This window comes from Podarcis bocagei, assembly GCF_964188305.1.
Source record: "Podarcis bocagei genome assembly, chromosome: 7".
Taxonomy (NCBI): domain Eukaryota; kingdom Metazoa; phylum Chordata; class Lepidosauria; order Squamata; family Lacertidae; genus Podarcis; species Podarcis bocagei.
Window position 1 is genome coordinate 68,690,657 of NC_138132.1, and position 25,851 is coordinate 68,716,507.

Sequence of the window (25,851 nt, forward strand, 5' to 3'; positions counted from 1 at the left end):
TGCTTTGTGCTTTATGCAAAGAGGGAGCAACCCAGAAAGTAACTGCTGTTGTCAAGAAAGTCCGGTTCTGTGCTATTGCCAATGGATAATCAGCTGGTTGTGGAATGACCAGCAAGCAGGAGTTGAGTATAAGAGCCTGTGGTTCTCAGCAATGGGCATCCAAAGACACACTGCTTCTGGGAGTTGGGAGCAGAGCCACTATGGCTGGAAGCTACGAAGAAGCTGACCCTCCATGAATTTGTCTAATCCTTTTTTTAAAAAGCCATCCAAATTGTTGACCATCATTGCCTCTGGTGGTAGTGAGTTCCATAGTTTAACTATGAGCTATCTGAAGAAGTGCTTTCTTTGGCTGCCCTGAATATTCCAGCACTTGGCTTCCCTGGATGCCCAAAAGTTCCAGTATTATGAGACAGCGGGGGAAAACTTTCTTTATCCACTTTCCCTGTATCATGCACACTTCTATCCTGTCACTTCTTGGTCATCCTTTCCTGAAATTAATCCTCCCCCCAAATGTTATAACCCTTGATCTGTTTTGTTTGCCCTTTTGTGAAAGCTTTCCAGCTGTAAAATATTCATTTTGAGGTGAGGTGCACAGAGTATTTAAAGTGTGGCTGCACCATAGATTTGTCTAAAGGCATCATGATATGGACAGTTTTGTTTTCGATTCCTTTCCTAATGACCCCTCGCATGGAATTCACTTTTTCGCAGCTGCCGCACACTGGGTCAATACCTTCATCTGGCTGTCCACTAAGACTCCAAGGTCTCGTTCCTGGTCAGTCACTACCAGTTCAGACCCTATGAGTGGATATGTGAAATTTAGGGTTTTTCGCCCCAACCTGACACTTGCTTACTTTGAACCGCATTTACTGCCCATTGCCCCTAGGAAAATGAGACAAATGGCTCCTTCTGTCTCAACTGCAGGATTACAAAATTTGGTCCAGAGTTCTCCCAATTCTGCCAGAGGATCTGGAAGGGCTAATGATCAATTGACCAAGGAAATACGATCAAGTTCAGAAGTGCCATGGTTTCTGGACCAGCAGTCCTTGGATGTAAAGTCATCAAGCAATAGTAACTCTGAGGAGGAGGTGGATCCCTAATCCTTCCTGGGTATATCTGCTGGCAACGCAGTCCACACACAAGCCCCTGAAACCCAAGGAGGTACTTTTCTCACAGGACTCTAATCAGTAGTGGTCAGATTCCTTGGAGGCTCAAGAATACCCAGGCGACTTCCCCTAAAGGAGTACTCGAAATGCCAAACACCACTGCTGAGAAGCCAGCAGCTGTCTTGAACAGCACTAGTCCTTTAACTGGCCATCAGCAGCACTCCAAGGTTTGGGCTTTCCCCATAACTTTTCAGTTCAGACTACAAAGCCCTGGCAGTTGCTTCAGGCCAGTGCTGAGACAACATGATCTTCCTGGCTCAGCTGCAGGGTTGCTATCCGTGGTCCTGAATGCCAGCTACAGAACTCTGTACAGCATCTCTGCCCTTGTTCAGGGTCCTGGCCTTGTCTCAGGACCAAGGCAGCTCCAGATTCCTGGGCCTACGCTTCTTCACCTTGCTTGGGTTTCCTCTTGTTGGTGGAAACTGAGCTGGTGGATGGAAAGAAGAAACCAAAACTACATTCCCAGTAGTTGTGTCAATGGGCCAAGCCAGTGTTTTCAACTGTGTGAAGCAGTGATAGGTTTTTGTTGACATAAAATATCACCTTAGACAATGGGCCATTGCTTGCTTCCATACCTTGGTCCTACAGAAGCAACTTTTTTTCACTTGCCTTTTCTCGCTGAAGTCTCCTTGACATTTCAAATCCAAGGAAGACGTTGGCCATTTTGTGGCTGAATTATGGTTCACTCATTTCTGATCTGAATGCACATTCAGAACATCAGTGTGTGAAATCCCTGATCTTGCCTGCGGGGTGGGGACAAATGACAATGTCAAGCGAGGGGTTGAGACAGAGTTCAAAGCAGCTTTGGATGTTCTTGCAAGGCCTGAACTTCAGTCACTCACAATCCATGAAAAACTATCTAGGGAAATAAGTAATAATATCGCATCACTGTGCCGCTCTGAGCAGCGGCAGCAGCTGATGTGAGTTAACCAGAAAGTGACCTGAACTGACAGAAATGCACATTTGGCATTTTGGTTGGGTGTTCCGGCAGAGAGTCAGGGAGAGGAGGGGGGTGGATGGAGGCAGGGAGAAGGGAAATGGGGAAAACTAACATTTGTTCTCTTGGCATCAAATCCATCATACTTCAGCTCTGCAAATTCAACTCCCAGAGAGCAGGGAAGTAGAAACAGCACCCGTCCAAAACCCCCACCCAACGTGGAAAAATATAAATTCCAATATTTATGTAATAATTTAGTTAGAATACATCTTCTGTATTGTGCAAATAAATTAAAAACTAAAACAATATAGGGAGAAAAAAGAGGGTTAAGGAATTATTCCAGATGAGTATGCATTAAAAAACAAAATAGAAAAATTAGGAAGATAAGCAAGAGCGAGCACTTTACATCCATATGATTCCAGGTATTCTGGCCTGGAAGAGGTCATCTTACTGGGGTTTGGGGTCTTTTATTTTTGGAATTGCGGGTGGCTTTGCACCCAAAGCCCACTCCCCTTTGCACTCTGACCACAAGTAAGAATATGGTCACTTATGAACTGCAGCATAAATGTTTCGTTTGCCACAAGTCTGGCTCAGAAGCCCACTGTGGGCTGAAGGATCATGTCTGTCACATGCAAAAGAAAAGAAAGGCCCAGAGGGTATCTTTGCACAATCACTCGCAGAAAAAGCTCACAGTGATGCTGTCCGTCTTTATAACCATTTCGCTTGTTACTTCCTCCTACAAATGCACCTCTGTGTGGTGGTTTTCACTTGCAGATAAAAAGGTAAGGACACAGTGTGTGGTATCCAGCTATGGCCGCTTTAGAGTAGACCCACTGAAATTAATGAACATTGCCAGCCTAAGGCCATGAATTTGAATGGGTCAACTCTGAGGAGAACTTAGCTAGATATAACCCAGAGCTTTCACCCAAGCATTTTGTAGTAGTAGTGGTGGACCTAAGCAGATGCGTGGAATTAGTCCAGAACAGCCAGAAATGCCTACATATTCTGCTAATTAGGGTTTCTAATTTCAGTTTCTAATTTTTCCAATCTTAAATTCAGTCCTCTATATTTCTATATCAGTTTGTGATTTTTTAAATAATATATGCATTTTTAATTCAATTGTGCCTAATGTACCCATGTTTACAAGCCATTTCCCCTAATAGAAAGCATTTTTGTATGCTATCTTCATCAACCTAAGCCTTTCAATGCACTTTTACCCTGGTTAGTGCATTTTTGTATACATTATTTGGCCAGAGAGCCACATTGCAAAATTCAGACAAGTGTGAATTTTGCAAAGTGGCTGGGCTTAGGTTCCTGACTTTTTCAGGAATTGTGAATTAGAGAAGTCCATCTTTAAATGTGAATGAGACTGATTTTCTCCCTCAATCCTACAGATGTGTCTATGTCAGGCATCCCCAACCTTTGGCCCTCCAGATGTTTAGGACTACAATTCCCATCATCCCTGACCATAGGTCCTGTTAGCTAGGGATCATGGGAGTTGTAGTCCCCAAACATCTGGAGGGCCACAGGTTGGGGATACCTGCTATTTAATCACAGTCCGTTTTAGAAAACAAAGAGATACAGCATAGTTCTACTTAGAAGTAAGCCCCAATGAGTTGAACAGGAAATATTCCCAGGAAGATGGCAGCCTTAACTCTCTCTCTCTCTTTCCCCCTCTCCACTTAAGATTTGTTGGCTGAAATCCCCACGACGGGGTGAGCTCCCGTTGCTCGGTCCCTGCTCCTGCCAACCTAGCAGTTCGAAAGCATGTCAAAGTGCAAGTAGATAAATAGGTACTGCTCTGGTGGGAAGGTAAACGGTGTTTCCGTGCACTGCTCTGGTTTGCCAGAAGCGGCTTAGTCATGCTTGCCACATGACCTGGAAGCTGTACGCCGGCTCCCTCAGCCAATAAAGCAAGATGAGCTCCGCAATCCCAGAGTTGGCCATGACTGGACCTAATGGGGTCAGGGGTCCCGGTCCCTTTACCTTTACCATCTCTTTGCTTTCACTGGAAGGCAGCAATGTCTGCAGTGAGCGACTGGATAGCACCTCCTCTTCCTGGTTTCCCTGATATCTTCACAACTAAAAGGACTAGAAACGTACATTTTTAAAACTAACACTGCACATTTAGGAAGTGGCAAGGTCTTGTTTTCAGCCGGAGCTCACTGGAGCTCAGCTCCAGCACCTCTCAGGTGGGCGCCATTGCACCATTGGAGAATTTCATGGTGAGCTCTGGCACCTCTTTCTCTAGAAAAATAGCACTGGGACGCGTCCTCCAGTATTCTGAAAGTGGGGCTGGTCCTCACAGCCTCTCTTCCTATAGGTACAGCCCTGGTTTCACCACCTCAGGAGGAACATATTTATAAGAGGAGGCAACCTATTGCCAACAGGGACTCCTCACCTCACGGTGAGATTTCTCTGGCGATATGATTGTGCAATAGCAGGGATGGCCAACTTCTCCAGTCTTAGGGAACTTCATATGGCAGCACAGAAATTCCCTTTACCTTAGGGATGGTATTCAGTATAACACCTACTCAAAGCAGACCATGGAAATTAATGGACATGACTCTGTTAGGTCCCTTAATCTCAACAGGTCTTCTCTGAGTAGGGATACAACCCCTTGGCTTAAATTCAGTAGGAGGTCTCAAAAGTGATCAAAGCAGAGGGGACACCATCCACATATCCAACCATTACAAGAATGGGAGGTGGTGTCTGCAGGCTGGACCAGAACCCTGGTGGGAGGGGTTTTGGATTCAATTCACCCCACCTGCTTGCTATGGACCCAATCCAAATCAGTGTCTGGCATCTCCTACTTGCATTGGAGCAGGACTGCAAGGAGAGCAAAAAGCTATTCCACACCAAGGTCTCAATCCAGACTGGAGGCCCCACACCTGCCGTTTGGATTTTGGGGAAAAAGCTTTCATGCAACAGAGTGGTCTTCCTCTCCAGTCTAGCCCAACAAGCTTGACTTGGTGGCTGGATCTCTTGCCCATAAGACAAGGCTGTTGCCCATCCCTGCCGCAAACACACTTCTGAACTGCTGGCTCGCCATGAGATAGTGCTTCCGCCCCACGAGAACAGGACACACCATTTCTCCCTTTCGGCAGCCATCTTGGCAAAAACACACGAGACGCAGACGTCATCTCAGGGTGGGATGCAATAAAAAAAGGGGGAGGGGGGAGAGAACAGCTTTTTGGGGGACAGGAGACATTTACAAGCACACAGTGCACAATATTCCTCGTCGTCGTTGTTATTTACAGATACACAGCAGTCCTTCAAGTTTTTCAAGTTTCGTAAAAAAAAGGGGGAGGGGGGGACGAAGAGGAAAAAGAAGAGTAAAAAAGAAATGCGGGGAAAGCAGGGTCGGAGGAGGCGGGGGGGCGGGGAGAAACAAAACAAATAAAAAAGAAAGCACACCCCAGAACAGAACCAGGGAAGGTCACACAACACGACTGGCATCGCTCCATAGACAACAGTTAATGGGGGGCAGGGCAGGGGGTTCACACAGGGGATCGCTGGGGGTTTATGTACAGCGGGTTACATTAGAGGCCACGGGCTCACGATCCGCTGGGTTCGGTTAGAGGCTTTTTTTTTTTTGCTTGCGCACACAGACACTCCCACACACGCACGCACACCAGAAGCGGGAGCGGGAGAGGCAGGCCGTCACCAGTCGGCGTCTTCCTCGATATAGTAATCGGGGGCGGTACCATCGAAGAGCCCGGGGTCAAGCGATTTCCGTTGCTTCCCTCTGGCAAAGACGCGGGAGATGGATCCGAAGCCCATTTTCTCTTTCTTCTTTTTCCGTTTTTGGTCTTCGAGGTCCTCTAGAGACTGAGGAGGAAGGAGACGGCAGGTTTTTCCATGGAAAGCGTCACAGAATCGTGGCGCTGAAAGGGACAGCCAAGGGTCATCTAGTCCCACCCCCTTGCAATGCCAGAACCCTTGCTAACAAATCTCTGGCAGAGGACCATCCAACCTCTGCTGGAAAACCTCCAGTGAAGGAGAGGCTACCATCTCCTGAAAGAGACCGTTTAACTGTCAAACAGCTCCAACGGTCGGAAAGTTCTTCCTAATGTTTAGCTGGAATCGCCTTTCTTGTAACTGGAATCTACTGGTTTGGGTTGCAACCCTCCAGGGCAGCAGAAAACAAGTTTGCGTCCTCCTTCATGTGGCAGCCCTTCAGATGTTTGAAGATGGCTATTGTATCAGACAGGTGATGAGCAAAAAAATGGGCGTGTGCTTCTGAAGTGCGGCCAGTCAGAGATGGGCAACTCTGTTTATTTGGGTTTCTTATTTTCCCACTCTTACATTTGCTTCTCCACATTTCTAAGTTGCTTAGTGAATCCCACCCCCCCCAAAGTATCCTAATGAAAATTCATCGCAAGTTTAATGAGAATTTCTCCTGATATACACATTTGCCTAATGCACACACATTGTTGCAATAAAAAAAATCCTTTAAAAAATGCTATTTTCAGCACTATATGCATTTTCATGCACATTTGACCCTGGCAAATGCATTTATGTACTCATCACTACTTGGCTGAAGAACTGCCAAGAAATATGAATTTCTAAGGATGGCCTTGCTTTGGTCCATACATTGTTTCAGGAACTACAAATTATGCAAGTTTGACTCTAAGTGAGACGAGAACTGATTTTCTCTACTACTCCTGACATTTGAGGTTGACAGTAGCAGATACATTGTTCAGTATATTGTTTATGGATCAGACCCTCTACAAATTAAGAAGATTGATGCACCTGGGTTCCCTGTAAACAATGTGGGTTGTATCCAACATTATAGTAGACCCGATGAAATCAATGGACACAGCTTAATTAATGGACATTTCCTCATTAATTTCAATGGGTCTACTCTGAGTAGGACTTACTTGGGTGGCTTAAGCCCCCTAACAACCCACCTGCTCTGAGTTTAATGCCCTTGGATCTCCTCCCACCCTTACAAAACATCCTGGAAAAGTCCCTTTCAATAGGTTTAACACATGTCTGGCCACGCACGATAACCCGGTTCTTACCTGGACAATTGGGTTGTGCAAGTTTTTCTGTACTGGTCCAGGACTATCTCCCTGCCAGGAGAAAGAGAAATGTCAGCTTGGCACAGAGCAGAACAATATAGCCCGGAGCCTGAGTGTGCTCAATGCCCACTGCCGAAGCGCACCTGGCACCTTCCCCCAATAGACTGGCTGGATGCAGAGGACTGGTGGAGAAGAGGTAGCAGACTGGGAGAAGGTGGTGTCGGAACAGGGTTTACTGAGCAGGGAAGAGGGTTTAGTGAGCAGGAAGAGGCTGTGGCAGAGAACAGTTTAGAATCAGAATCAGAAGCAGAGGCTGGAGGGGAGAGGAGAGACAAGAGACAGAGATGAAGAAGGTTGCTGAAGAAGCCAGGGGGTCTCCCCCTCCTGCTGTGACCAGCTCTCCTTCCTGCTGGTTGCTCAGAACCCACAGAGGTATGAAGAGGGTGGAGCAGAGACAGACAAGGTGACTTGGGCAGGAAACTTAGGGAGTTGTGGGAGGGTGGAGTCCTCCAGTCCTTGCAACTGCCTCATTGAGGCAAGACCTACTGGGAAGAGTTGCTGTGCTCACTAGTACTCAGCTGCTTTTGTTTCTTTGAATAAGGAGTTAACTTCACTGACACCTTGTGAGTTACTGCTGACCGGCTCCCGCTTTGACATTCAAGATACGTTGCGCTTTGCTGTGAAAAGCCCACTGGCTGGCTGAGGAATAAAAATGATGATGGGATGGCAGTGGTTGGCTCTCAAGGGAGTTCCACAATCCACAATCCTTTCAACACAGGCTTCTTCCCTGGGGTCAGATCGGGTTACTCGTTACTCTGTACCTTCATGGAGAATGGGAAAATGAGGCACTGCCCCACTAACTTCAGTCCATCTCTAGCCAGCCCTCACTTGCCTGTTTTCTTATGCAAGACCAATCTAGTGGGGCAACAAAGCACGTCTGCCACCTTCTCTTTACTCTCAATGTTGCTTTGTAGAAGATGGGGACAAAACTAGAAATAGCTGGCTCAGCCTCTTATTGGCTCCACCTGCTGTTGGGTTTCCTGCCCCACCAGTCCCAAGGGGCACCAGACACCACTACCATCACCTTGGCATCTCCAGGTGGTTCCTGGAGATCTAAATTCCTCTGAGAACTCATTCGGGAAGGGTAAGAAAGTCTAGTGGGGCAGATGGTAGTAAGCAGATGGTTCATGTCAAAATATTGTCATTCCGTTAAAACACACACAGCCAGCCAGAGCTAATAGGAAGTTCTAGAATTAGCTGGCTCTGTCTGTCTTTGGCTCTGGCACCTAGTGTGAGTCTCCCTGTCCCAGTCCCAAAGGGGACCAACTACCTTTGTGTGCCTCTGGTCCCTGAAAGCTGGAATGCGGTCAAATGGAAAACAAAAGCACAAATGAGATTCAGTGTCAGGGCACAACTAGATGGCAGGCAGGAGATCCATAGGGGAAGACCCATCAGTGGGTTCAGGGGAGGGCAACAAAGGCAGTCATATAAACTATATTCAAGATCCTTAATAGCAATTTTTCATTAGATGGTGGGTTCATCATTTCCCCCTTGATAACTACATGGCAGTCTGATCAACAGGTCAATAAATGTTCTAATTCTACTGATTTCTTATTTGAATCAAAGATTTAAAAAGAAGTGGAAACGTTTTGATGAATATATGGCAAAATATTGCTCAAAAAATATATATGCTAATATGCCTAGGTTAAAATGTGAAGTACTGGATGGAAGAAAAAATTGTAAGGAAAGATAATAAGAATATATAGATGATTAGAGAAGGTTGTAGAATGCAAAGATTATTGTAAATTGTATAATGTGGAGGAAATCGAGTGGGGGCGGAGGGAAGTGGGAGGAAGGAGAAAAGAATAATATGATGGATTGAGGAATAGAAATGTAAATGTATGGGGGATGGGGAGGAAATGGTGTTGGCTTCGGTACATCTGTATTGTAAAGTAATATGTGAAAACCAATAAAAAAAGAAAGCGGGGGAAAATGCTGTAATGACCTCCCTACCATCTGGAGATGTTACGGGCTGTGTCCAATTAAGTCCTACTCAGAGTAGACCCACTGAAATGAATTGGCCTAAGTTAGTTACGCCCATCATTTTCAATGAGTCTGCGCTGAGTAGGACTAACCCTGGAGTCAATAAGGCCTTCATTTTTGACTGTGATGTGCGACATTCAACAACAACGTTACCTTGTACGTTTTCATCTGCAGGGAAAACGACAGCTTCTGTGAGTGGATGGAGAGACATCTTGGGGCAATGGGATAGGGCATGGGGTGGGGACCCTAAGTGAACGTTGGGCGGGATCATTACCAAAAGGGTGCCACCCTTTTATCTCTTTTGGGAGGAGCCATTTAAAATAAATAAATAAAAACACTCTGTCTTTCGATGAACTTAAACCCCTGACGAAGTTTACAACGAAAAGTTTTACAACCAACATTGACATGACAATTCCTTCCAAAAACCAAAATGGGGTGGTTGTGTGCCTACAGGGGTGTAAGCAAAAAGGGTTCACCCCAAACATAAGGCAGTGGTTTTCTATACGCTCAGAGAATTCCTTAGGTACGTTTTATGATCGAAAAAGAAAATGAAACATAAAGGAACCTTGAAACGGCCTGACCTGAACCTGTAAACTTCTGGGACATACGAAATGTTGAGGTGGGAAGGGAAGAAAGAGGATTTAACTGGCCTGCTAAACCCTCAAACAGCCAGATGTGGGAGGGCTATAGTCTAGAGTGTTGAATGCCGGGGACATGAACTCACTCCTGAAATGCAAAGGGTTGTTTCAGGAGGAAGGAAAGACGAAAGGGGATGCATTTCCCGCCCTCCAAAATCTGCTCCCTCCCCAACAGCCAGCCCCCAAACTTGAGCACAGCAAAGGAAAATGTTAGATATGCTCTCCCTCAACCCTGACCCACATAACTCATAACTCCTTGTTCCAAGGAGACTGGAGCCCCGAACAGGAACGTTTGTCTTATGGGAAAGGGATATACTTCAATATTTCATTGCAGATTGCATTTCCCCTTATTAATTTACTTATTGTATGCATCAAAATACGAAGGGAGCACCTGAGTGAGACCAAAGACCTATCTAGTCCAGCATTTTGCTCTCACAGTGAACAATCAGAGGCCCCAAATGTAAGCCCACATGAAGGATCTGAGTGCAACGGAGCTTTCCCCCACATGGGATCCCCAAGAACTGGAATTCAGGGCCATACAGTCTCTGACGGTGGAGGGAGAACATAGCCAACATTACAAAGCAGCAGCAGCAGAAGCAGCAGCAAAGCATCCGACCACAGGAGTCAGCTCGGGCGCAAGCGAACAAGGCAAGCAAGTGTGTTAGAACAGTGTTAGGAACATCCAATGACCTGCAGAGGCGCCTTACATTGCAGAGGGAGTGCGTTCGGTGCCGCGGGGAGTTGATGTCGCTCGGCGTGGACGACCGGTCGCCTTCTGCTGCCGACGCATCAGAGATGATGGAAGGCTGTCGGGAATGACACGGGCTCACGCGGACCGCTGAAAGGCAAGCATCGGAGAGGGGCAGGTGAGTCTCCACCGCACTTGCTGCGGGCAGAAGCTTCCTTGGGGCTCAAGGAAGCTCAAGGCACTGAATTGCCTCTCTGGGATCACCTGCCTTCCAGGACTGGGGTTTTCTGCACAGGTGAAATGATCAAGCAGCCTTAGCATTTCAGGACCTTGGATAGCTCCAACTTGGTTGCAGGGATGTGGGACCTGTGGCTTTCTGAATGTTGGGAGTTTGACTTCCATCAGCCACAACCAGCCTGGCTAATGGTCAGGGATGATGGGGTCTGCATTCCAGCAACTTCTGGAAGGGCATACAGATGTGGGGCATCTGGATTACAGTTTGACAGATGACCCCAGTGGCATAGGCAGCAGGGAATCCAACCTAATAAACTGAATGATGGTGAGAACGCTAGAGGGACCCTTACTGGAAACCACAAGGCCCATTTCCTGACTCCCCCCAATCTTAGCCAAATGATTCCCTGTCCAGTAATGATGGAGTCTGCCAATAAAGGGCCTTGAGGTCTCTCTGCCCTTCCAGTATTTGAAATGCTTGTCTTGATTTGAGTCTAGGGGCTGGTCTACACTAGAGTTCTCTAGGGTTCTCTCTCATCCCTACCTCGAGATGCCAGGGATTGAACATGGAACCTTTTGCATGCAAAGCAAATACCCTACTCCTGAGCTGGGCTTTATACAGTGGGTGGACTTTTGCATGGCGATCTTTAAAGGGGGAGCCTATACAGTGGTGCAGTTATGTAATATTTGACTCTGGACTTAATGGTCACACGCCCCTCCCCTCCCTTGCTCGGATTATAGTATGTCTTATTTCATTGCTTTCCAAATGTGATGTCAGGACGCTGTCAGTAGCTCCTGGCTGGTTGCCCAGGAAAGTATAAAGACAAGGAAAAGGTTCTTAGTCCTTTTTTATTTCAGTCTTTACAGAGAGAGGCTATAGAACATGGGTAGGCAAACTAAGGCCCGGGGGCCGGATCTGGCCCAGTCACCTTCTAAATCCAGCCAGCAGATGGTCCAGGAATCAGCATGTTTTTACATGAGTAGTATGTGCCCTTTTATTTAAAATGCATCTCTGGGTTATTCCTGGGGCCTCCCTGGTCTTTTTAAATGAGTAGAACGTGTGCTTTTATTTAAAATGCGTCTCTGGGTTATTTATGGGCATAGGAATTCATTTTCTTTTTTAAAAATATAGTCCAGCCCCCCACAAGGTCTGAGGGACAGTGGACCGGCCCCCTGCTGAAAAAGTTTGCTGACCTCTGATATAGAACCCAGCCTCTTGGATAATGGTGTTGTCCTGGGTGAATCTGCACCCCTCCGTCTCTCCCACTTTCTCATTCATCATCATCACCTCCTTGGCAGGTGCTGCTAAGTGCCCTCTGTCTTCGAGCTCCTTGCTCTCCTACTTTTAGGAGATGGTGGATCTGGAATGCTTTCTAATGACAGCGTGCCAGTCAGCTGTCACCCCACTTCTTCCTCTTTCTCTCCCATTATTTCCCAACTTTCCCCCTTATCTGCCTCTGAGCTGTAACCTCCCGCAAACCCCTGTTGTAAATCTATAATACTGTCTCCCTGTTCCTCCTCTCTGGAAGGGCCAGGATGGGGAGGCGATCTCCACCATTCCACCTCCTCCTCTGCCTAGTCCCTGACATGTGACTAGCCAACCTTGCTGGGGGACCTCCTGCACATTCTGCTGAGTGGGGCCCTGGTCACCTCTGCCAAAGTTCTTCCCAGACGGCACCACCAGTCCTATGGGCGTGCTGTGTAAAATTCAACCGGATGGGCATAGGAGGTCACACCCCTGCTGGACCCAGCTTCGGATCCCTGCTGCTGCAAAGCTCATTAGGTGAAGTGGGGTTTAGCTTCTCTCCTTCTCCCTGCCATACCTATACCTACCTTACAGGGCTGCTGTAATGAGAATGAGAAATGAGAAAGTATGGAAGAGAGCACAGCAGAGGTTATATTTTCTGAGAATCCTCAGGAAAAATAATCTCTCAAAGGACCTGTTGATGGCATTTTACCATTGTACTGTTGAGAGTGTATTAACTTATGGTCTCTGTGTGTGGTTTGGTAGCTGCACGGTCAGGGAAAAAACAATGCTGTCCAGGGTTGTAAAGATTGCAGAGAGAATAATTGGGTGCACTCTTCCCAGCTTGGATCAAATCTATGCTTCCAGGTGCCATAAGAAAGCTGCAGAGATAGCGCAGGATAGTGCACACCCCGGAAATGATCTCTTTCAGCTTCTGTCTTCTGGAAGAAGGTACAAGATTATAAAGACTAGGACTAGCCGCCTGAGAAACAGTTTCTATCCAAATGTGATTTTGGTTTTAAATGCAGTGTAAAGTAGTCTCTATGTGAGTATATTGTATTCAATTATGGGGTATCAGAGTTTTTTAGGGGCTAACCAGGCTGGGATGGTTGGGATAAAAGGCTTGTTGGTTTTTGAAAGTCTGATGTAGTTTTTTCAATTTTGTTGTTCTGTATGGGACAATGACAATAAAGATTATCGTTTTGTATTGTATCATATTGTATCATATCGCCTGTGCTACCTTTGAGAAGAGAACCGGGGAGGGGTGATGTTGGTGGAGTGAGTCGCAGGTAGAGACAGGGGAGCAAACTCACCTTGACGGTCTACCGTGTGCTGGGGGTGGGCATGGTACAGCGTCTGCTGGCTCTGTCGGATGGCAGCCGTCAGTGGGAGGTCGGCTTGCATCACCCATTCCTGATTTCCGTTGAGCACCGTCTCCCCGGGCATGGCTAAAGAATGCCGCTTGGGTACATCCTTGGTCAGCGTTGCTAAGGACTGTTTTGCCTGAGAGAAGAAGCAGGAGACACACAGGGTTGCCATCAGTGCTTAGCCCCAATTCAGGGGTAAACCCATTGCAGTCCACGGGAAGTGAGCCAGCAGTAAATCACAGGAAGTAAGTTGAGTTAACTCTTTATTAGCAAAAACAGGATCAGCACAGGAGTGTCAGGCCTAATGAGAACAGCAACTCATATCTGACATATTTTGTCCCCGCAAAGCAGTTGCTGAGACTGAAGGTTCCTACCTTCTCACAGCTGCCTAAGTCCTCTCCTCTTCAGGTTTTTCCTAAGCAATCTGAGATGGTGCCTGCATGAAGCTAACTTCTCCTCTGCCTTCTTCATCTCTCTCCTGGTTCTGGGAGACCAGCAGGAGGGGGAGACACCAGTGACTCTTCACTAGCCTGATACATCTCTGCTTCCTGCCTCCCTCACCTGAGTCAGCTTCAGCTTCCGTTCCTGGACTTCTCTCTGCTACAAACTCTCCCAGCTCACCAAGCCCTGTTACCTCTTCAGCTTCCGACATCACCTCTTCCCAGTCTTCTCTCGCTGCCCACCACCAATCCCCTGGCTCTGAGCTTCTTCCCTTGGGGGTTCCCCAGCTAGTTCCTCCCACCATTCCTCTGTGTCCAACCAGTCCCTGATGCAAACCTAGGTGTTTCATTCATTTCAGTGGGGCTTCTCAGAGCACAGCTGGGGGTACACTCAGGTGTGGGCAATACTGCGTTAGTTTTCCCGACTGTGATTCTAGTGCTTCTGTTCTGTTTTCTAATATTCCTTTTGCACTGCGGTACCTGCTGTGATATGAAACGGTGGCTGTTGGACTGATATAATGGTACGACGTTGTGCTACATTTCATTCACACCAGTGGGTGTGGTGTGACACAACAACAAATGTCATTGGACATTGTTGCTTCTCCCTCACTCTTTCTGTCCGCCTTGCTCCAATTCCTCCATGAAAATGGCAGGAAAAAACTGTATATGCTTACATCACTTATTCCTGTGATTTTCTGGGTTAAGGGAACTGTAAACGGATTATTTCTGGAATTAAATAACACAGGAATGAATGCTAAGCATGCGCCATGTTCCATTAGTTTTCCGAAAGTGGCTTTTATGCCATGTAAAAGCTCTAATATAATGCATAAATTAACAGGGAAACATCGGGGAAATGGAATAAACTACTGTGTGAATGCAGAGTGGGCTCATTGACACTTACTGTTCCTCTGCTCTTTCCAGGCATGGCCAACACTTTAAAGCTCCATGTCCAAGCAACCTTTTTCTCTCTTTTCTCCAGAGCTTTCTCTGTGAAATCTCATTCTTTAAAGCTCAATCAGAGCAACCAACAGCTCCCGGAAAACTTGAATTGACATATGCTCTAAGTGAGCGCTAAAGAGCAGGTTTTCACAGGGAAAGCTCAAGGGCAAACAATGATGATATGCTCAGACATTGAGCTTTTAAGCATAGACCTGGAAAGAGTGGGGTAAAAACTAAGTGTGGATAAGCCCTTAGTTGGAGGTCTCTTAACACATAAACCCTTCCCTCCCAATGGACTTCTCTTGTGTCTGGGGTGCCAGTTACTGTTTGCACCAAATATTACTGGGCACCCCCACCCCAAACCATCAATATTTGTAGGGCGGTGATGTGTGCTCAAGCACAGAATGGAACTTTAAGGCTTGCACAATTAAAGTGGACTGAAGTGCTCTGCCACCCATGCACAAGAAAGCCACTTTTAAAAAAGAAATGGTAAGAAAATGCATTGCAAAGTGCAGAGGGAATGTATTACAGGAAAACATTCAAACACTGTGTAAGCCAGGCTTCCTCAACCTCGGCCCTCCAAATGTTTTGAGACTACAATTCCCATCATCCCTGACCCCTGGTCCTGCTAGCTAGGGATCATGGGAGTTGTAGGCGAAAAACATCTGGAGGGCCGAGGTTGAGGAAGCCTGGCGTAAGCGAATCGGGACGAGTACAAGATGAATGCTCAGCGTTGTATAACTGCCCTGTAAGCAAATCAGAATGGATGCTCAATGAAGACAGGGCAGATGGCCCCTACAGAGTACCCAGAGTGCTCCAGACTGAGTACTCATCCTGATTTGCTGGCACAAAGTTTATGCAGAGGGTAATAATAATTTATAATAATTTTTTATTTATACCCCACCCATCTGGCTGGGTTTCCCCAGATGCTAGGTGGAGGATTCTCTGGTCCTGAATGGGGTAACTGTGCCCCTGAAGGACCAGGTGCACAGCCTGGGAGTCATTTTGGACTCACAGCTGTCCATGGAGGCACAGGTTAAATCCGTGTCCAGGGCAGCTGTGTACCAGCTCCATCTGGTACATAGGCTGAGACCCTATCTGCCCGCGGACTGCCTCGCCAGAGTGGTGCATGCTCTGGTTATCTCCCGCTTGGACTACTGCAATGCGCTCTACATGGGGCTACCTTTGAAGGTGACCCGGAAACTACAACTAATCCAGAATGCAGCAGCCAGACTGGTGACTGGGAACGGCGGCCGAGACCATATAACACCGGTCTTGAAAGACCTACATTGGCTCCCAGTACGTTTCCGAGCACAATTCAAAGTGTTGGTGCTGACCTTTAAAGCCCTAAACGGCCTCGGTCCAGTATACCTGAAGGAGCGTCTCCACCTCCATCGTTCTACCCGGACACTGAGGTCCAGCTCCGAGGGCCTTCTGGCGGTTCCCTCACTGCGAGAAGCCAAGTTACAGGGAACCAGACAGAGGGCCTTCTCGGTAGTGGCGCCCTCCCTGTGGAACGCCCTCCCACCAGATGTCAAAGAGAACAACAACTACCAGACTTTTAGAAGACATCTGAAGGCAGCCCTGTTTAGGGAAGCTTTTAATGTTTGATGTATCATAGTATTTTAATGTTCTTTTGGAAGCCGCCCAGAGTGGCTGGGGGGGCCCAGCCAGATGGGCGGGGTATAAATAATAAATTATTATTATTATTATTATTATTATTATTATTATTATTATTATTATTATTATTATTATTATTATTATCTGTGTCGTCTCCTGATGAAAACTGCCAACGTGGTGGATGCCGAGTGTGACAAATGGCTAGCATGTGCTTTCTCGTATGGAGTCTGGGAGCTGGGAAGGGTGACAACGTTGTCTGTCTGGGAATAATAAATGGGGAGTTTGGGGGGAAAGCCCTCTGGAGAAACCTTGAAGGCCTGCGGGTGCAGGGACACTCACCATGGCTAGCTCAGCTTCCAGTTCCTTCATTCGGTTGTCTTTCAGGTCCAGCTGCGACCGAAGAGCACTGGCGTGGTCCGTGGCGTCTTTGGCTTGCCGGCGTAACTCCCACTTCTCCCGCTCCAGCAGATCTTTCTCTTTCGCAAGAGCTTTGACCGCATCTTCGCTTTCCTGTGGTTGGGGCGAGAGTCAGAATACGGAACCGAAGCAGGGAGGCTGGGTGGCTGTTAAGCTGCTTTCCTACCCTCCTCCTGTCTCTGATCTCCTCCCCATCCTTATCAATCTCTTGGGGTGGGGGTGGGGGAAACAGTGGGCACATTTGACATGTTGAGGAAGGTGCAAAATGGCTGTGGGAGGGGGTGTGGCAAGAGGCAGCCACATCAACAAGAGCAAAAAAAGAGGCAGGGCCACAAAAACGTACAGGCATGGCACCCATCAGTTGCCCCACAGATGAGAAAAAAAAGTACAGTGGTACCTCGGGTTAAGAACTTAATTAGTTCTAGAGGTCCGTTCTTAACCTGAAACTGTTTTTAACCTGAATCACCACTTTAGCTAATGGGGCCTCCTGCTGCCACTGTGCCACTGCTGCGCGATTTCTGTTCTCATCCTGAAGAAAGGTTCTTAACCTGAGGTACTATTTCTGGGTTAGCGGAATCTGTAACCTGAAGGGTCTGTAACCCGAGGTGCCACTGTACATCTATTGTGCTCAGTCACAGAGATAAGCTCTTGTAGCCTCTCCAGACTGGGTGTGAAGGTGAATGTCCAATCCTGCATCTAATGAAATGTGGGCATGTTTTAAGAGGGAGCATTCAATGTAGAAGAGGCTGAGCCAGGAAGAGCAACCAGTCTCTCATAAATTGTGGATTTTTGAGGGGATATTTATTCCATTCTCCTTTTTCTGGTGCCAGAGGAGGTTCTGGTAGACCCCTGCCATAACATCAGCAACTGTGATTAGTAATTACAGTTAGTAATTAGCATTAGTATGAGTATTAGTACTCATACATTGTAAAATGTTTCTCCCACCCCTCCCTTTTCCCTGTGCCCCTTCCCCTTCTCTATTGAATTTATGATGAGCTTTTAATTTAAAAGTTGCTAATAAAAATAAAAGTACGTAATAAAAATTAAAATGTTTAATATTTTACAGATGATTTATTACTTTGAGTTATTTCTTTATACTGTATTTGCACAAAATTGCCATTTTGAACTGCTTTCACTGGCTGTTTCCCAAGGTACTAAACGCAGGGACAAGGGAAGGCAAAGAGGGCAGGAAGATAAAGGAGGGACTGGTGGTGGTTAAGAAAAGGTGAAGAAAGGACTTTTCTTTGTGTGATAGTTTCCCTGTAAAGTGGGCGGGGAAGTGGTGGTTTAAAACAATGGCAGAAGTCTGAGTAAAGCAGGGGTGGTAGGACACTGAGAAGAAAATTGCAGTTTTAAACAATGGCAGAGGTTTGAATAAAACAGGGGTGGATATTCCTAAAGTTTTAAGGAAGAGAAATAGCAAAGATAGTTACGACACAAAAATGAGCACTCAAAAGCTACCACCAGATCTTTCTCCAACTCCTTTTTCACTGTACTCAAACCGTGTTTTAAATTGCCACTTCCCCCTCAGTATTTTACCACCTGTTTTACTCAAACTTCTGCTGTTGATTAAAGACATTTTCTCCCCTCAAACCTTGTTTTAAATTGCCACTTTCCCCTCAGTGTCTTTCCATCTCTCAAACTTCTGCCATCGATTGAAACCACCACTTTCCTCCCCTCTCAGTGTTTCTCCACCGTTGCTTTGCTCAAACTTCTACTGTTGTTTAAAACAGCCACTTCTCCCCCTTTCAGTCTCCCTCCTTTCTCGCTGTATTCAAACCTCTTGCTCTTCCATTCCTCAGCTGCCTCATATGAGAGAGCTAAAGGATGTGGAAACCTCAAATATCCCTGAAGCTGGAGTGTGTGAAGATATCCCCACTGTTTCTTTTTCCCCTCCCCAACTTCTTTGTAAAAAGCAAGCCCCAGCATAGGGCAAAGGATGCACCTGTGGCTGGTTGGTGGGCAGAGGTGGGCTCAGCTTGCCAGGGACATTCTTGATGTGCCTCCCCCCCCCTACATCTAGGTCCAGTATGGGGCGAAGGAGATGCCACTGGTCAGCAGTGGTAGCTGCCACCTGAGCATGCGGTATAACCCCGATACTCCTTCTTTCCCTTTCCAACTCACCCCACCCCCCAAAGTAAGCCCCTGTATGGGGCAAAAGAGGTTCAATGCCTGGAACCTCTGCCTAAAACCCTGGAGAGGTGCTGCCAGTTAGGGTAGCCAATGCTGAGAAGATGACAGCCACCTGTGAAAGACAGGTGAACAAGCCAAAGAGCTAAAAATAAGCTAGAACATCCAGTGACTTCAATTGCACTGGCTGCTTATCTGATTCTGGGCTCAATTCAAAGGACTGGTTATTATTTCTCTTTATTGCCCTAAAACAGGAGTGGAAAACTTCAGGCCCATTAGGTGAATGTTGGCCTCCAGGCCGTTCTATCTGGCCCTTGGGACTTTCCTCAGACCATCGATGGGCCCATTCTACACAAGCAACCTTTTCCAAGGCAAACACTCTGGCCAATGTCAAATCTCTCCCACCACCCAGGCATCCATCCTTACTTTTCTGTGCTGCTCGTAGTTCCTGATGAAGTCCCGTAGCTGCTCTTCCCGGCTTTCCAGGGTGGCGTAGAGCTGCTGCATCTGACTCACCAGGTCACTCTTCTCCCCCTTCAAACGCTTCCGATCAGCTTTCATGGCTGGAAGAGACAGGTGGGTGGTTTAGAGAACTACCAGGCGGGAGATATGGGAAGAACTCACAGGATCATAGAATTGGAGAGGTGGAAGGGACCCCAAGGGTTATCCAGTCCAACCTCCTGCAATGCAGGAATCACAGCTAAAGAATCTCAGACAGATGGCCATCCAACCTCTGCTTGAAAACCCCCAAGGAAGGAGAGTCCAACACCTTCCACTGCTGAACAGTTCTTACCACCAGAATGTTGTTGTTGTTGTTGTTGTTGTTGTTGTTGTTGTTGTTGTTGTTGTTGTTGTTGTTGTTGTTGTTCTTCTTCTTCTTCTTCTTCTTCTTCTTCTTCTTCTTCTTCTTCTTCTTCTTCTTCTTCTTCTTCTTCTTCTTCTTCTTCTTCTTCTTCCCTGCTTTTCCCCCCACCCAAATTAGGACATCCTAATGTTTAGTTGCAATCTCCTCAGGTTGCTTTGTCATTGTTGTTTAAAAACAACTGGAAAGCATGTTTGCAATTTGCAATCACGGGTTTTGAAAGGCACCCCAGAGATAAATACATCACTCACACTTACGTTTTGATTGAAGAAGGAGAGGGGTTGTATCCAAGTAAGTTCTACTCGGAGAAAACCCACCAAAATGAATGCACCTAAGTTTGTCCTTCCCATTAACTCCAGTAGGCCTTCTCTGATACAACCCAATGTCCTTGGAATATAAAGCAGCCAGTTGTAACGGCCGCCTCCCCTGCCATCCCACCTACAAGTTTGCCACTGTTCAATCTGGCCGAACGGAAATAAATAGCTCGAAACCACAAATGCACATGAGCGATTGAGCAACGCACTGCCTCGGACCCCTGATGTGAGTGTACACATCAATGTGACATCCTGTGTGAGGTTCCACTCATGCACGTGCAACCTTGTGTGCACGAAAAAGCAGACCTGAGGCAGTCGTGCTCGCTGGGGACTCCAAGTTGACTTCTGCACGGTGTTTTACTGTGAAAGCAATGCGTCTTTAAAACACTGAATGAAAAGGAACCTCTGTGCAATAGACCTGTATAATCCCATTAAGATCGCTTTGGAGTGGGGAGTTCTGGGTAGTGTGTTTAAAAAAGAATCAACACGCATGAGTGAATGGGGGAAGTTGCAGGAATAAAAGATGCAAAGAGTCAGAGGAAGAGCCAGGGAAAGGCGGTAGTATCTGTTTGGCATGCAAAAGGTCCCCAATAGCATCTCTGGGTAGGGCTGAGAGAGACCCCTGAGCCTGAAACCCTGGAGAGACGCTGCCAGAGTGTGTCTTCCTGTGGATTGAGCATTCAGCCTGATTTGCTTGCACAAAGCTCACACAGCGGTCATAATATGCCTGGCTCTCATTGACTATTTCTCCTGATTGTCTACAGGACAGCTACACCAGAATCAGCATTCATCTTGCACTCATTCCCTTGCAGGGTGTTTGCACAACTTCCCGCTAATCCTTCACTTGCTATACTTTTCAGTGCATTCCCGGATGCATTTCCAAACTTCATAAAGCCCTTTTGTTTTTTGTTTAGAAACAGTAGATTTGTTGTGCTTTGACTCACTTTTAATTGTGCAGACCTAAAGTTCCCGTACGTGCTAGAATCCCTCTTGCAGATCAGCAAGAGTCAGTGTATAGAGTCAGTGGTCTGACTCAGTATAAGGCAACTTCCTATTCAAATCAGCTCTTCAATCAGAAACATGAGGACTAGAATCTTATTTTATTTTTAACAGAAGGGCTATAGCTCAAGAACAGAGCACCTGTGCTGCCTGTGTAAGGTCCAAGGTTCAATGCCTGACATCTCCAGGTAGGGTTGGGACAGACCCCTGCCCCATCATCCCTGACCACTGGTCCTGCTAGCTAGGGATGATGGGAGTTGTAGTCCAAAACCAGCTGGAGACCCAAATTTGGGAAACCCTGGTGTAGACAATAGTGAGCTACGTGGACCAGTGGTCTGTCTTGTATCTTATGCAATGGAAAGCTGTTCCGATATGTGTGATGCTGCCACTCTGGAATTAATCCAAGGCAGTCTTCTTATTAAACCAGAATTCAGGAGGAGAGCCATGCAGGGTAGAGCAATGAAGAGAGGAATAAAGGAACAGAGGGAGAGAGAAAAATCCTCTTATCTTTTGCCATAAGTCTGGGAGCAGTTTAAGAGCATTGCTGTCTGGGGCTCCCCACCCCAATTTTCCTTTGCAAGGACTCCTTGCCTCCACTTACTGTTTGAGCTCTGAGTGTTGCAGATGCCTGAAAACAGCAGTCTGTCCTCCTCTTTTCCCCCCTTCCCATAATTATATGCCTTCTAGAGTTCCCTCCACACAGAACAGCTTAAAAGGACGGTTTCGTGATGAGTCAAGCTTGGCCTTTGAACCCGGCCGCTGTTTCAAAGTGCCTGGGCACTGCGTTGTTTTGTCCGAGGGTCACCTGAGATTATGCAGAGCGCAAGGCAAAGGATGTCAAGGACATCGTTTCCCCATGCCTCCTCTAAAGTAGTGTGAGCCGGGTGTGCGCATGCTAAAGTTGGAAGTGAGGGGATAGGGAGCTATTGTTGAGTTAGGAGAAGGGCAGGAAAGAAGAAAAAAAGTGGACCAATTTCAACTGCGATAATTTCCCCCTTGGCACGCTGGAAGTTGGGCCTGCCCAAGGAAATCGATCGGCTGTAGAATGATAGCTTTAGATGGCGTATAAATAGATTGGATAAATGCATGGGGGTGTCTATTTGCTATTTATGTATTGTCTTTCTTCCAGGGAGCTGGGGGCGGTGGTGAAGGAGGTGGTCATAACACCCCAACCCTTGCCGCCCACAGTGCCAGAGTGACCCCCTGCACCGGAGCCAAGCAGGGCTGTGATGTGCTGCCTGCCTACCCAGCTGATGATGCACTTGGCGGCGGCCCCTATGCAGGCATCCCAGCCCAGTGCACCTCCCCATGGACATTGTTTCCTCTGATGCATGGGGGAGAAGCACCGGGCTGCCCTGTGCTGAGCTTAGAGCCCCCTCAAAAATCCACACCCGTGTCTTAGCCCCTCTGGCACCCCCCAACAATACACTCTGGCAGCCCTGTTTCTTGGAACTTAACGTTGTTTGTTCGTACTGTCCCAGAAAGCTCCAGTCAATTCCTTCTGGTGCCAGGCCCCTGCGTCAGTGTGACACTCATGCCCAGGAAATACTAAAACAAAACAAAGCAACCCCCCTATCTTAAGCCAAGTCTCTTCCCCTAACCAGCGCCCATTACTGGCAAACCTCGCGTTCGAGGACCATCTCCAAAGCATTCAGCTGCTTTGAATTCAAACCACGGAGCTGCTACCTGACATTATATTATTTATGAGCACTAAGGAGGAGGGAGAACGTCTCCCCAAGCTGCTTAGGAAGACATTTGTCCCAAGCAATTTATGGCTTGGGTACAGGAACGCAGGAAACTGACTTAAGCCAAGTCAGGTCGTTGGTCCCATTTAGCTGTTTGGTCCACGCTGATTGCCCCAGATACAATCCCCAGCATCTTCAGGTAGGACTGGGAGGAAGCCCAGTTCTAAACTTTGGAAACTTGCTTTCAGCCAGTGTAGACAGTACTGAACTAGATGGACCAGCAGTCAGATTCAGTATACAGCAGCTCCCTATGTTCCTAGTGGTAGGGTGAGCGAAGTGTTCCACAGCTGAGGACCTAAGGTGGATATAGCATAGGTTCCTCTTGTCTCAGGTGACTAGCAACAGAGGATGCCATCCTTAGAAGGAGGAGGAGGCGGCAGCAATGCCAGTAGGATGGAGCAAGACTTTATGACACTCCTACCCCTGGTTTTCCAGCATTTCACTATATGCTGCATATAGTAAGATAGCCAGCAGTAAACCTAGGCATCTGGGGAAAGGGCTGTGTGGCTCAGTGGGACTGCTTGATTGTGTGTGTGTGAGTGAACTAATCAAAGCAGTTTTTAAAAATGACAAAACAATATCAGTTTTTAAAAGGGTAAAAACAGCTATTTAAACAAAAAAAAAATTAAAACAGACGGTAAGCTAAAAGCAAATCAAAACACACCTCAGCAGTCTACATGTCTGGGTGAGGGTGCCTAAACAAAATGTTTTTAGAAGGTGCTGAAAAGAGTACAGTCATACCTTGGTTTTCAAACAGCCTAGTTCTCAAACGTTTTGGGTCCCAAATGATCGAAACCCGGAAGTGACTGTTCTGGTTTCTGAACGTTCTTTTGGAAGCCAAATGTCTGACGGGGCTTCCGATTGGCTGCAGGACCTTCCTGCAGCCAATCAGAAGCCACGCTTTGGAAGTCGAATGCTTTGCGAGTTGAACAGACTTCTGGAACAGATTCTGTTTGAGTTCCCAGGTATGACTGTACAGGGATCTTCTTGGAGTCTTCTGTTTCCCTCACTTCCCACCTTTTGCACTTTCCTTCTCCTGTGGCGTTCCTTGTCCAGAACTCTCTGGCTCTGCAACCAGAACACCCAAATCCCATAAACTAAGCCAACAGTTCAGATCTAGTCACTTCGTGTATGTTTATCCCACTGGTTCATTCCCCTCACATTGCCTCGGCTTTCTGCCCGCATCTCTTTTCTTTGAAAGCAGGAATGTGGACCCGCCAGCGACGTTTGCTTGCAAAAACAGTTGAGAAAATATCATCCGGTATCCATGGCAACCGGCAATCTGGCCTAACTTTCCCAGGCATCCGTTATCTTTCTCCTTACATATTTTGATGGTATGCCAGTGCATGACCACAGGGACACACACACAAACACGCCGAGCTGCCTTCGTCATTTATACGCAGCCAGAGATGCTTCTGTCCGAAGCAATTCCCTGCTGCTGTGATCTGGCTCAAGTCCTCAGCCATGTTTTGTTAACTGGGTGGAATCAGCTTGTCTTCCACACTCAGTGCCATTTAATTAGGTCCCATGTCAATTTCCATAAAGGAAAAAAAAATCTCCCACACAGAGAGACGCTCCACGTTTCAAGTGGGCTGACGTTTGTTTACAGAGGTGCAGAATTTATTCCGTGGGTCCTCCGTGAATGAAGGAAACAGACCCGGGCAAAACTGACTTAACCCTGGTTGTGGACCCCCTACTGTCTAGCACCCCCCCAAGACAGCCAAAGTGAGCAAGCTTTCAAGAGTAGCTTTGACTGGAGAGAAGCCAATTAGTGCCAGCTGGCTGTTAGGCTGATGCTCTTTTGTTGACGTGGCCCCGGGGCTCGGTTTGATTGCAGAGCTGGGGAAGGTGTAGGGACGGGATCAAGGAGTGGCGGCAGAGGCTCTCTGCAAGGAAAGGCTATGTGCCTGGATCTTTGTAGTTTAGAAAAAGAAGAGTTGACTTAGAGGTTTCGATAGCAATAAGAATGGAGAGAGGGCTCCTCCAGCTGACCTTTTTATTGAGCCTTCCTTCTGATTTGCTTGCACAAAGCTTACGCAGAGGTTGGATTATAATACAGTCTTCATCCAGCATGCTTTCTGATCTGTTTGCAGGGAACTTAAGCATCGCTCCTGGTTTGCTTTCAGGACGTTTACACATCTTAACATTAATTATCCAGGCATTCCACACTTTTCAACGCATTTCCCCATCAATTTCCTAAATGCAAAAAGTCTGTTTCTCTCTCTCTCTTTTTTTGAGCAGATCTGCTGTGCTAGGGCGAAAGAGCGCTTTAATCCGCTTTCAATTGTGCAAACCTAAATTTCTCTGTCTGCCTTTGAATCTGTTCCACGCAATACCAGACCCTCCAAATGTTCCTATTTTCCAGGGACAGTCCTGGATTTACAGAAGTCATCCAGGTTCCTGGATTTGATCCTGGAATGTCCCGCTTTTCCTTAGGACATCCCTGTTTTCATCGGAGTTATGCGACCCCCGAGCCAAGGAGATAAGTAACTATACAACCTTTAGAAGACATCTGAAGGCAGCCCGAAGTAGGGGAGTTTTTTAATGCTTAATATTTTATTATTATTATTAGTTGGAAGCTGCCCTGAGTGGCTGGGGCAACCCAGTCAGATGGGTGGGGTAGAATAATAATGATAGTATAGAACACCCCTATTTCCATTGGATAAATGTTGGAGGATATGCAATACTGATGCTTGTCTTGTTGAGAAGACATCCTGCAATGGTTGCTGAAGACATCCAAGCTCTGAGATCACAGACACAATGCTTGAAGGAGTCTGAAAGTGCATCACCTTAGTTTTGTACCAGGGCGCAGGAAGCCTTTTTCATCCCAGGGGACAACCGTTTGTCCCAAGGGACAACCTTTCAGAGGCGAAATGCCTGGGCAGAGCCATAAATGTGAAATTTACTTTTCTACAAACATGTATCCCTCTCTGTCCTCCACCAGGGCAAGCAAGGTGCATTATCAGAGCCCAAGGACACATTCCAGCCAGGCAGAAAATACTCAAGGAGGGTGCAAGTCAGGCAAAAGATGTGGCTCTGGACAGT

The 25,851-nt window shown here is 47.0% G+C and overlaps 1 protein-coding gene across 2 annotated transcripts in view; it reads right to left on the minus strand.

Moving 5' to 3' along the window:
- Nucleotides 1-347: 347 nt before the first annotated feature.
- The window catches only part of KAZN (kazrin, periplakin interacting protein), a 212,397-nt gene continuing 186,893 nt past the window's right edge, over nt 348-25,851 (minus strand). For both annotated transcript variants that reach the window (XM_081201606.1, XM_081201607.1), the window contains exons 3-8: nt 19,313-19,449; nt 16,679-16,849; nt 13,287-13,476; nt 10,516-10,646; nt 7,128-7,178; nt 348-5,931 (exon numbers count right to left, since the gene is read on the minus strand). In XM_081201606.1, the coding sequence (XP_081057732.1) occupies nt 5,764-5,931; nt 7,128-7,178; nt 10,516-10,646; nt 13,287-13,476; nt 16,679-16,849; nt 19,313-19,449 (848 nt within the window). In that variant the 3' untranslated portion in view covers nt 348-5,763. The remainder of the gene's footprint in view (nt 5,932-7,127; nt 7,179-10,515; nt 10,647-13,286; nt 13,477-16,678; nt 16,850-19,312; nt 19,450-25,851) is intronic.